This window comes from Marmota flaviventris, chromosome 4 (genome assembly GCF_047511675.1).
Source record: "Marmota flaviventris isolate mMarFla1 chromosome 4, mMarFla1.hap1, whole genome shotgun sequence".
In the NCBI taxonomy this organism is placed as follows: Eukaryota; Metazoa; Chordata; class Mammalia; order Rodentia; family Sciuridae; genus Marmota; species Marmota flaviventris.
The window spans coordinates 34,343,181-34,356,484 of NC_092501.1; the positions used below are offsets into that span (position 1 = coordinate 34,343,181).

At 36.7% G+C, this 13,304-nt stretch overlaps 1 protein-coding gene across 1 annotated transcript in view; it reads right to left on the bottom strand.

Moving 5' to 3' along the window:
• Positions 1–12,779, bottom strand: part of Kif11 (kinesin family member 11) — a 49,779-nt gene extending 37,000 nt beyond the window's left edge. Inside the window, exons 1-4 of the mRNA XM_027940020.2 lie at positions 12,509–12,779; positions 1,282–1,414; positions 957–1,054; positions 783–861 (exon numbers count right to left, since the gene is read on the bottom strand). Of these exons, the coding sequence (XP_027795821.2) occupies positions 783–861; positions 957–1,054; positions 1,282–1,414; positions 12,509–12,585 (387 nt within the window). The 5' untranslated portion in view covers positions 12,586–12,779. The remainder of the gene's footprint in view (positions 1–782; positions 862–956; positions 1,055–1,281; positions 1,415–12,508) is intronic.
• Positions 12,780–13,304: the final 525 nt, after the last annotated feature.

Here is a 13,304-nt window from a genome sequence, read left to right on the forward strand (position 1 = left end):
TTTCATTACCTCATTGTAAAATCCTTTCCTGTAAGTTCTATTCATGCTCCAACTTTTCCACAATACAGAAGTCCCCTTTCTTATTCACAGTTTTGTTTTCTGTGGTTTCAGCTACTCATGATCAACCACAGTCCAAAATATTAAATAGAAGATTCCAGAAATAAACATTTTATTACAATTTAAACTGTGCACCATTCTGAGTAGCATGGTGAAATCTTACACCATCCAGACAGGGACATGAAATCATCCACTTATCCAGCACATCCACACAATATATGCTTCCTGCCTATTAGTCTCTGGTAGCCCTGTTGGTTATTAGATCAATTGCCCTAGGATTCAGGTACCACTAATTTTATTTAGTAATGTCCCCCAAAGCATTAAGGGTATCAATAGTAGCAATTTGGAAATATCAAAGAGAGGCCGTAAAGTGCTCCTTTTAAATGAAAGGTGAAAAGTACAATAAGATATTTAGAGAGAGACCACAGTCACATAACTTTTATTATAATACATTATTGTCATAATTATAATGTGTCATAATGCCATAATTATCCTATTTTATTATTAGTTAATGTGCCTTACTCTTGCTGTGCCCAATTTATAAAACAAAAGAAAGGATTTTGCAGTGAGGCAATGAAAGTTACAAAGAACAGTATGATACCCCATTCCTAAATTCATGTTTGACATGGGTATTCTGAACTTCTCTATTTCGTGAGAGACTCACACACAAGTTTTATTCTGCTAAATTTCTGCCATATTAGAGATAAATGTGTTATAAAAAATACCTCCTCCCAGGTATATGTTTCATTAGGTGACCTTTCACCTTCCATAGTAAAAGTTTTTCCAGTACCAGTTTGGCCATACCTGTCAAGATTAACAAAGTGTTTGATCAAAAACAAATACATAAACCTTTTCATAAATTTGAAAAAACACATACATATAAATTTTCATCAACTTACGCAAAGATAGTACAATTATAGCCCATAATAACTTCATCCAGAATTGGACAAACAACACTGCGGTAAACATCGATTTGTTTAGTAGATGCTCCAAAAACCTATTAAGATAAAGAAATTTCTTAAAGAAAATGTAAAAGATATTCATTTTAATAATTTTACTTGTAATATGTTAACTAATTCAGCTCATGAGAAATCACTTAACAACTGGAAGAGATAACTGAAATTCATAAGAGTATGCCATTTTCCAGGATAAATATGTACATTAGGATTACTTTACAGTAGTGAATAATTAAAAAGTAGCACCATTTTATAAGAAAGTAAGTACCATGTCAAAAGTATATGTCTTCCTTGAACTCTTATCAGCCAATCCTCCAGTTCGTACACTAACTTCTTTTCGAACGTGATCACACTCCACTACTGAATGGGCGTTAACTTTCCGCTCTGCCAAATTAAATGGTCTGTAAAAACAAAAACCCAAAGTTATTCAAGAACTCTTAATTTGGGATGGGGATGTGGCTCGGTGGTAGAGAATTTACTTGGCATGCATGATGCCCTGGGGGGTTCCATACCATAACCACAAAAAACAACAAGACATTTTCACTAACAACATTGATAAGAAAAATGTGAAGGGGCTTGGGATGTGGCTCAAGTGGTGCCGTGCTCACCTGGCATGCGTGAGGCACTGGGATCGATCCTCAGCACCACATAAAAATAAAATAAAGATATTGTGTTCACCTTAAAAAAAAAAGAAAAAGAAAAAAGTGAAATATGAAGCTGTGACTCACTGTTAGTGATGAGGATTAAGTGGGGGCTAAATGCTAAAGCAGAGAAAATTATAAGGATTTAGTCCCAGAAATAAAATTCTTTTTTAAAAAATTTTCAAAGATATATAAAACATTACAATCCTAACAGTTTTGCAGGGTGTGGTGGCACACAGCTATAATTCCAGTCATTCAGGAGGCTGAGGCAGGAACAATGCAAGTTTGAGGCCAGTCTCAGTAACTTCGTCAGACTCTGTCTCAAATAAAAAATAAAAAGTACTAGGGATGTAGCTCAATGGTAAAATGTCCTTGGGCTCAACCTCCAGTATGGTTCCCCAGCAACCAAATTCTAACAGTTTCTTCGAGTGGATGCTAAGTTGTCAAAAATGCTGTTTTTCCCCCCCAGAATTCTATTTTCACTATTCTTACAATCTAATCAAGTTAGGTTATGATGGCATAGAAATAACAGGTCAATTTTTATTCAAAATGCAAAACGTCCAGTGTATATCTGGCACAAAATAAATAGTAGATAAAAAATAATGACAAATATGTTGAGCACCATGTGTCAAGTACTCATTGTTCCCAATACTTAATATGTGCTAACTCACTTTGTCCTCACAACATTGTGACATTTATAGTATCACTAGATTTATTTTTCAAATGAAAAAACTGGAATAGAAGGGCTACATTGCTCAAACATATAGGATCACTGATTCATTCTACTGAACTGCCTAAAAAAAGGTATTTCACTTAGAAGATTATTTCTTCAGGGAATTCTTCCCAGGACACTTCCCTCCCCCACTTGTCTAAAGATCACATTGAATTGTGCCCTATATTCCTAAAGCACCTTTTAGGTACCCTTTCTTTCTTTAAAAAATAAAATAAATATGTGTATTAGTTTTTAGGTGGACACAATATCTTTATTTCATTTATTTATTTTTATATAGTGCTGAGGATCGAACCCAGTACCTCACACATGCTAGGCAAAAGCACTCTGCCACTGAGCCATAACCCAGCCCTTATTTATCCTTTCTTAAACATCACTTCTCATATAATAATTTGCCAGTGTTTCTTAGTAGACCTCAGACTGCTAGGGAAAGAAATCCTGTTTAGTTTACTGTTTCCCTGGGGCTCACTACTATGCTTAGCATACAATAGGTTCTCAAATATTTGTGTTACTACTTTACTTAATAAACGTCATTCTAGAGGCTGGGGTTGTGGCTCAGCGGTAGAGAACTCGCCTCTCACGTGTGAGACCCTAGGTTCGATCTTCAGCACCACATAAAAAATAAATAAACAAAATAAAGATATTGTGCCCATGTATAACTAAAAAAATATTTTTTAAAAAAATGTCATTCTAAGAGGAATGATGGGGAAACTAAAAAGAATCACAGTCCACAGAGCAGCATCCATTAAGACATTTATACACATAATGCACAGTTGGGCCAAAGGAAACAACCTGTTATTCCAAGTTCATTTCCCTCACTGAGTAGTGTACATTTTGGAAGGAAGAGCCAAATAGGAAATTATCTTCCCCTTATCACTAGACAACCCAAGTTACCATTTATTTTAAAAGGATACCTCAATTCCCCATAGCATACCTCATGTCATTAGCTTACATATATATTTTTTATATTTGCAAACTCCATTTTATTGTGTGGTTTTTTGGTTTTTGGTTTTTTGGGTGTGTGTGTGTGTGTGTGTGTGTGTGTGTGGTTAATTCACAATCTGGTACATATAGGCAGTTAAAATTGGTTATCATTACTCATCAGAAGCCGCTTTGTATAACAGGCTTCATGAAAACATCATAAAACAGAATATGTAGTAACAATTTCCTAAAAATCAATGGTTGTAAACATTCATGTTTCTAAGAAAACAACTTTACATATACATGTTGGGGTTTTTGTTTTTTTTTTTGGTGCTGAGGATCAAACCCAGGGCCTCGAACGTGCTAGGCGAGCGCTCTACCACTGAGCTACAATCCCAGCCCACGTATACATGTATTTTAAGAAAGCTATACCTGTTACATAAACTCAGACAACAGAAGGAGTGTGCAATTTCACTAGCTTACTTTTGAGTGATCAGAAGACCAAATATGTGGGCTAGGATTCAGGCTCAATGGTAGAGCGCTTGCCTCACATGTGTGGGGCACTGGATTCTATCCTCAGCACCACATAAATAAATAAAATAAAAGTAGTATGTCCATCTATGACTAAAATTTTTTTAATTAAAAAAAAAAGAAGACCAAATTTGTGATATCAGGAAACTGAACAATTCCCAGAAAACATCTCATAATGATATCATTTGCCAATTGTACTAAGCCTACACAATGCATACAACACAAATGAATATGCAATATTATTAAACATTCTACTTATATGGAGGTAGGCTAAGAAAGTATCAACAAGTGGGGTGAACTGCTCTCCAATGACTAAAGCCAATTACTCTATTATTCCTCGCATCCCTGAACTCTCTTGCCTGGGCACGATTAAGTTACCAAGTAAATACGGATCAAGTTGTCAGAATTGAGTCATAGGAAATTCATATAGATCACACATTCCTAAAAGTCATCAAAACTCCTAGAGGAGCTTTTGGAACTATCTGTACTAGTAGAAAGAGTACTGCTGAGCCACTATTTTCCTATCCAGATTTATCTAGCTAATTCAAAACTGCAAAATCACCACTGATTACGCTAACAAACACATCAATTTGTTGGTCTCAGTATAAAAATTTAAACAACCAAAATGGTGAGGAAAGAGAGATTAATGATTTTAAAAAAAATGTTTTTTAAAGTTCTATCTTGGGGCTGGGGATGTGGCTCAAGCGGTAGCGCGCTCGCCTGGCATGAATGCGGCCCGGGTTCGATCCTCAGCACCACATACAAACAAAGACGTTGTGTCCGCCGAAAACTAAAAATAAATAAAGAAATATTTAAAAAATAAATAAAATAAAATATGCAACTTAGTGAAGCCCTAAGCAACTTATTTCAAAATAAAAACTAAAAAAGAGCTATTTTGCAATTTAAATTCTATTTCTAACTCAATGGCAAAGTGTCCCTGGGTTCAATACCCAATACCCACCCACCCACCCCACCCCTAGCCCCAGCCCCAGCCCCACCAATCTAAAACCTGAAGGAATAAAACAAACAAAACCCACAAGAAAAACATTAAAATGTGAGGGAGCCATTCATTGTAGATCTTTGGGAGGAAAAGCTTTTCTGGTACAGAATAGAAATTGCAAAGGCCTCTAGACACAGCGGTCCACAATCCCAGAGACTCTGGAGGCTGAGGCAGGAAGATTACAAATTCCAGGCCAGCCTTGGCAAATTAAGGAAAACCTGTCTTAAAGTTTAAAAAAAAAAAAAAAAGAAGAAGAGGTAGGGGTGTAGTTAAATGATAAAGAACACAAGTTAAATCCCCATTATCACTCCCCCTAAAATAGAGAGAGAAAGAAAAGAAATCCCAAAGGTACTGAGATAAAAGTATAGTAGATGCATTTAAAAAAAAAAAAATGTATGTGTACTTAAGTGACCAAGAATCAAAGAAGAAATCACAAGGGAAATGAGAAAATACTTAAAAGACAAATGAAATTAAAACAACATATCAAAATTGATAAGATACAGCAAAAGCATTGCTAAAAGGAAACTTTATAGCTATAAATCCTATATTAAATCCTATATTAAAAAAGCAGGAGCTGGGCATGGAGATGCACACCTGTAATCCTAGCAACTTGGGAAGTGGAAGAAAGAGGATTGCAAACTTGAGGCCAGCCTTGGAAATTCAGTAAGATGCTGTCTCAAAAAATAAAAAGGGCTGGGAATGTAACGCAGTGGTTGGGCACCCTTAAGTTCAACCATCAATACCAAACAAACAAATAAACAGGAAAGATCTCATATCAGCACTCTATTTTTGCAATTTAAGGAACTAGAAAAAGAATTAATTAATCTCAAAGACAGGAGAAGAAAGAAAATAATGAAGATTAGAGATAAAACAGAGAACAGGAAAATAATATAGAAAATTAATGAAACAAAAAGCCAATTCCTGGGCTGGGGATGTGGCTCAAGCGGTAGCGCGCTCGCCTGGCATGCGTGCGGCCCGGGTTCGATCCTCAGCACCACATACAAACAAAGATGTTGTGTCCGCCGAAAACGAAAAAATAAATATTAAAAAAAAATTCTCTTTAAAAAAAAAAAAAAAAGCCAATTCCTCAAAAAGATCAACAAAGTTGACATAGCTAGATCAACTACGGAAGAAAAAGGCTCAAATTACTAAAATCAAAAGTGAAAGTGGGAACATTACTACTGACTCAATAGAAGTAAAAAGGATTGTTAAGTGTTATGAACAATTGCACCCCAACAACTATAACCGAAATGAACAAATTCCTAGAAATATAAAACCTAGCCACACTAAACCACAAAAAATAGAAAATCTGACCTATAAGTAGTTGGTAAGCAGATTGAAGCAATAATCAAAAATATGCCAAAGTCCTAGACTAATGAGTTCAAGGTAATTTCTACCAAATATTTCAAAAAAGAACTAGTTGAGCTGGGGATGTGGCTCAAGCGGTAGCTCGCTCGCCTGGCATGCATGCAGCCCAGGTTCGATCCTCAGTACCACATACAAACAAAGATGTTGTGTCCACTGAAAACTAAAAAATAAATATTAAAATAAATAAATAAATAAAATAAAAACAAAAAAGAACTAGTACCAAATCTTCTCAAATTGAAGAGGAGAGAATATTTCCTAACTCATTCTATGAGAACAGCATTACCTTAATACCAAAGTCAAAGACACCATTTGAAATCTACAGATAAGTATATCTTATGGATACTGATTCAAAAATGCTCCACAAGGGGATAAGAGTATAGCTTAATGGTAGAGCACATAACTAGCTTGTATGAGGCTCTGGATTTCATATCCAGCACAGGGGAAAAGAAAGGCTCACCAAAATACTAGTAAACTGAACTCAGTAGCATATTAAAAAGATTATATACACTCCCAAATGGGAATCATCCCCAGAATGCAAGGATGGTTAAACACACAAAAACTGATTGATGTGATACAGAATGAAGGGGGGGAAAAAAGACACAGAATCATATCAACTGGTGCAGAAAAGAGTATTTGACAAAAACCCTTTCACAATAAAAACAATGAATGGGGAAATAGAAGGAAAAGTACATCAACATAGTAAAAGTCATACGTGAAAAATCTACCAGAAATATCACACTCAATGGTCAAAGACTGAAAGCTTTTCCTTTAAGATCAAGTGCAGGGACTGGAGCTGTGGCTCAGGGGTAGAGCGGCTTAGCACATGCAGGCTCTGGGTTTGATCCTCAGCATCACATAAAAATAATAAAGGTATGGTGCCCAACTACAATTATAAATAAATAAATAAGATCAAGTGCAAAGCAAACTGGGCATGGGTGGAACATGCCTGTAATCCCAGACTCCTGAGGCTAAGATAGGAGAATTCTAAATTCTGGGCTAGTCTTATTTTTTTTTTTTTTTTTAGTATTTTTTAGTTACAGATGGATATAATATTTTTATTTTATGTATTTATTTTTATGTGGTGCTGAGGATTTAAGCCAGTGTCTCATGTGTGCTAGATAAGCATTCTACCACTGAGCTACAACCCCAGCCCCCTGGGCTAGTCTTGGCAACTTAATGAGACCCTGACTAAAAAAACATAGGGCAGGGGATGTAGCTCAGCAGTGGAGCACTGCCTAGCATGCATGAAGCCCTAAATTTCCCCAGCACTGCCAAAAATAAAAAGAGCTGGGGGTGGTGGGGGTGGGGGTGGGGGGGGTGCTGAGGTTGTGGCTCAGTGGCAAAGTGCTTCCTTTACACGTGGGAGGCAGGGACTCTCAGCACAGCCCAAATAAATAAATGAACAAAATAAAATTTAAAAGGTCCATCAACAACTAAAAAATATATTTAAAAAAAAAGAACTAGGGATGTAGCTCAGTGGTAGAGCTCCCCTGAGTTCAATCCCCAGTAACTGGGAAGAAAAAAAAAAAGCAAAGATGTACACTTTCACCAGTTTTATTCAGCAAAGTTCAGGAAGTTCTAGGCAGAAAAAATAAATAAAAGACATTTAGCTGCAGAGGAAGAAGTAGAATTATCTCTGTTCAAAGATGATAATTTATATGTAGAAAGCCCTAAAGATTCCACAAAAAACTGTTTAATAAATGTATTCAGGGCTGGGTTGGGGCTCAGTGGCAGAGCACTTGCCTAGCATGTGTGAGGCACTGGGTTCCATCCTCAGCACCACATATAAATAAATTTAAAAATTTACATCAACAAAAAGTATTTTTAAAAAATGAATTCAGCAAAGTATAGAGTCAACATGCAAAAAAGTCAGTTGCATTTCTACATATTAAAAAGGAAGTTACAAAAACAACTCTGTTTAAAATAGCATCAAGAATCCAATACTTATGAGTTAATTTAACCAAGGATGTAAAATGATCAACATAATATATCATATTAATACAATGAATGAAAACACTCACAGGATCACATGGGTTGTACTTAAAAAAAAAAACTACATAGCTGAAAAAAATAAAATACATAAATAAATGGAAACATATCTATGTTCATGAACTGGAGGAGTAATATTAAGACATTAAGCCAAGTGTGGTGATCATCTCTGTAATCCCAGTGACTCAAGAGACTAAGGCAGGAGGATTGCAAGTTCAAGGCCAGCCTCAGCAACTGAGGCTCTAAGCAACTCAGGGAGACCCTGTCTCAGAGTAAAAAAAATAAAAAGGGCTGGGTATAGTTCAGTGCTAAAGTATCCCTGGGTTCTATTCTCAATATCAAAAAAAAAAAAAAAATATATATATATATATATATATATATATATATATATATATATAAAGATGTATACTCAAAGTGATCTACAAATTGAACATAATCCCTATTAAAATCTCAATGGCATGTTTTGCAGAAATAGAAAAAGTCATCCTAAAAGTCATATGGTGTCTCTAGATAACCAAAACAATCTTGAAGAAGAAAGTTGGAGGACTCATAATTTTTGACTTCCAAACTTACTACAAAGCTATAATAAGCAAAATTGTCAGGTAATGGCATAAAGACAGACAAATAGACAAAAGGATTAGAATAGAAAACCCAGAAATAAATCCTTTCATATATGGGCAAATGATTTTTTACAAGGAACACAAGACCATTCAGTAGGGAAAGAGTCTTTTCAACAAATGGTGGGGAAAACTGGACATCCACATTCGAAAGAATGAAGTAACTTATAATGGATCAGACTTTAAATCTTTAAACCTATAACTCTAAAAACTCTTAGAAGAAAGCATAGGGCAAAAGCTTCATGAGAATGAACTTTTCAGTGATTTCTTGGATGTCACACCAAAAGCAAGGCAACAATGAAAATAAACAATTGGACTTAATAAAAATTTTAAAATTGTAGGCATCAAAAGACTGTATCACTGGCATGTAATCCCAGCAACTCATGAGGCTAAGGCAGCAGGATCACAATTCCAAAGCCAGCCTCAGAAAATGAGCAAAGCCCTAAGCAACTTAGTGAGACTCTGTCTCAAAAAATTAAGAGGGCTAGGGAGGCCACTCAGTGGTTAAATGCCCTTGTCAATCAATAAGGCATATACAAAAAGACAATCCTCAGAATGGGCTAAAAATTGTGCACATCATACATCTGAAAAGGGATTAATATAATATTCAGAATATGTAAAGAACTAAAAGTAAACAACAAAACAAATCCAATTAAAAAATGGGCAAAGGACTTAGACATTTTTCCAAAGAAGATATACAAATGGCCAATAAGTACATCAAAAGATGCTTAACATGATTAATCATTAGAGGAATGCAATAAAAAAAAAATAATGAAATACCCCACCTCATACCCATTAGGATGGCTACTATCAAAAAAAGCAGAAAATAATAAATGTTAATACAGACGCAAATTAATACAGACGCAAATTAATCCCGATACTGACGCAAAGAAAGTGAAACACTTGCACTGTGTGAGAAATGTAAAATGATGTAGCTACTGTGAAAAACAGGATATTAGCTTCTCAAAACAATTAGCAATAGAATTATCATATAATCTAGCAATCCTAATTCTGGCTAAATACCCAAAATAACTGAAAACAGGGTCTCAAAAGAGGTATTTGTATACTCATGTTCCTAGTTGCATTATTCACAATAGCTAAAATGTGGAAGAAACCCAAGTGTCCATAGACACATAAATGAAGAAACAAAGTGTGATACATACATACTATGGTGTACTACATAGCCTTAAACATAAAACTAATTCTGACATGTACTACAACATGCATGAACCTTAAGGACATTATTCAAGTGAAATAAATCCATCACAAAAGGATAAATACTACATTATGATTCCACTTATATGAGGTACTGAGTGGAAAAACTATGGACAGGGGCCAGGGAAAGGGGGAAATGTGGAGTTTTGGTTAGTGAGTATAGAGTTTCAGTTTTTCAAGATGAAGAATTATGCAGATGGATGAAGGTGATGGGTGCACAATATTATGAATATATTAAATGCCACTGAAGTTGTTTCCTTAAAAGGATTAAGGTGGTAAATTTTATGTTATATGCATTTGGAATATTTTAAAAACTGGGGGAATAGAAAAGAGGGAAGTTGTTGGAAGGGGGAATACAGGAGGTCTGTATAAAATCTGGCTCTTGCCCTGCCAAAGATCTAAAATAATTTTTACAGTTTTTAAAGTATTGTTCAAAAAAAATAAAACCAGAGAATATGTCACTGAGACCATGTGTAGCCTGCAAAGTATTTAAATAAAATAAATACTTATTTATCCAGACTCTTTACAGAAAAGATTTGCCAATCCCTGAAGGCATAGTAATTCATGTTATTATTTATTTATGCTTAATGACAGACTTGCACCAGGAAGGGAAAGAGAAAAGCCTAACTAGAAAAGAAAAAGTAGAAACCCTCTCTATATAAAAATTATTGTACATGTTAGATCAGAGGATTTTTCATTGGTGATAAAGTAAAAAAACCTCCTTCAGGCTGGGGCTGGCATGTGTGAGACACTGGGTTTGATCCTCAACACAACCTAAAAGCAAATAAATAAAATAATGGTATTGTGTCCATCTACAACTTAAAAAAAAAGTAGATATATAAAAAAAAAGGTAAGGCTTGAAATATATTAAGATAATAAACATCAAGGTCAAGAAAATGGTTAACTGTGGATGGATGAGGAGGCATAGGGAGAGGTCCATGGGAGACTCCAGCTATAAGGATGATTATGTTTCTTAATTTGGGTGATAGATACTCAATGTTTGCTACAGTGTTCTTCATAACTTTTTATAATTCTGAAATATTTTTTCCACAGAAGGCACATTTCCTTATATTTAGACATCAAAATAAAAAAAAAAAATTACATTTGGAAAAAAAAATTAAAAAGCCCAAGAACCTCAACTAGCAAGTGTCATCATTGACTAGGCTTAAGGTTCCTACATAATTTCCTCTCTGACACTTAGTTTGGAAACTCAGTCATCACCTTAGATACCTACAATTCAAGTCACCATATTTGAGTAAACCAAAATCAAAGAAAGTTTGTTGATAAAGGTTTTTTAAAATAACATTTTAATTTTAGGATACTTCTGGGTACAGAAAAGTAGCAAGAGCAACTTTTAACAACAGCAACAAAAACAGACACACAGATACATATACAGTATACGTGGAGAGCCTCTAAGAAACAGAATAATTCAATCTCTAATTAAGCAGCAGTTTCTATAACAATTATGTTCTTCTTCTACTAGTTAAACTGGGGCGCGGTGGCGCACTTCTGTAATCTCAGCTCTTGAGAGGGTGAGGCTGAAGGATCCCTTGAGCCCAAGAGTTAATGCCAGCCTGACAAAATATCGAAACCCCAGTTTCTTAAAGAACACAAAGATTGAGAAGTTATCTGGAAAACAGTCAGGAGGGAGTTGAACACACCCCTAAACATCCCTCATCCCGAAAATTCCGTCTCCTTTGGTATATGAACAAATGATTCCACAAAGGAAAGTCAAGTTGCCGCACAACCAGACACCTACACTAACTTAAGCTGTCTAGTTCTTCTGTAACGTAACTTGCAATGTTTAAATTCAGCAAGTTTGGGGCTGGGGATGTGGCTCAAGCGGTAGAGCGCTCGCCTGGCTTGCGTGGGGCCCTGGTTTGATCCTCAGCACCACATAAAACAAAGATGTTGTGTTCGCCGAAAATTAAAAAATAAATATTAAAAAAAAATTCCCTCTCTCTCTCTAAAAAAAAATCAGCAAGGTTTACTTAACAGAGATGTAAAAGATACTGTATCTAGAATAGTTAAAGAAAGTAAGCAATTACTTTTTTCGAAGTGATGGGAGATAACCCCAAGATAAACGCTAATCAATCTGCAAAGTAGGTATGCAGTGCTATTTCTAAATTGACAAAATGCATGGAGTATCAACCGCATAAAACTGACACCTAAGTCTATCGATATTAGTTCAAAAATAACGCACCTTCCCGTAAAGAACAATGATCAAAAACTCTCCTGAATAGCAGTTTAACTATAACCTGTAACACAAGCATCCTTTTTTTCGCCTGAAAAACAGACCCTACTTTACATCTTACACCAACTAGTATCATTCTTATTGAGCAGAACGTAACCAGATACGGACCAAGAAACCCGTAAGCCGGATCCCCTCGGGAAACGCAAACAAAACTCTTCTCTCCTGGGACTGCGCAGGAGGGAGCCCAGCAGCAAAGACCGACTCTCAGAATCCAATAGGTCTCTCCTACCTGCATCTCACCACCACCTGGATGTTCCTCCCTTTCTCCTCTTTCTTCTTCGCGGAGGAATTTATCTGGGACGCCATGACTGTCCCCGCCAAAAAAATCAAGGCCTGGCGGCGGACTAGGGCGCTGTGGGGCTTGAAGAGGTTCGGAGACCTATGCGGGCCCGCGTGCTTGCCTCCTCCGCCGGGTGCCGCCGCGGACAGGAGGACCGACGCACGCAGCTAGCCGTCCCGGATCTCCACCCAGGACTCTGACTGGCGGTGGGTGACCTGTCCCGCTCTAGCCGGACAGAATACCCAATCTTGTCACTGCCCAGAAACTCTGCAACGACTCGGCGCCACAATTTGAAACAGGAGCCTATTTGCCAAGCCAATAGTAGCGCGGGCGCGCAAAGCACCATGGGACGTGATGTCATCGCCGGATCCCCGCCTAAGGGGCGTGGCCCGCGGGAAAGTGAAAAACCCGTCTGTCCGCGCGCCCCCGGAACTCGTACCCGGGGAGAGAGATCTGGGGTCAAAGCGTCACCTTCAAGCTTGGTCTTACATAACGTTGTTAACCCAAAATTCCCTCAACTACAAAATGGAAATAATAGTAGCCATCTCAGAAGGTTGTGGTGAGAATTAATGAGCTTGTGCGGCTCAGTAGCTTAGATCAGCACTTTATAGTAAGTGCACAGGAAAGGCCGACCGTGGTTGTAATTACAAGAAATTTTTAATTTAAAAAGAGTGGTATTGGAGTACAGAAGAGAAGTCCGAAACGAACCGAACTTCCGGAGACAGTCCAGAATAATTAGGAAGTG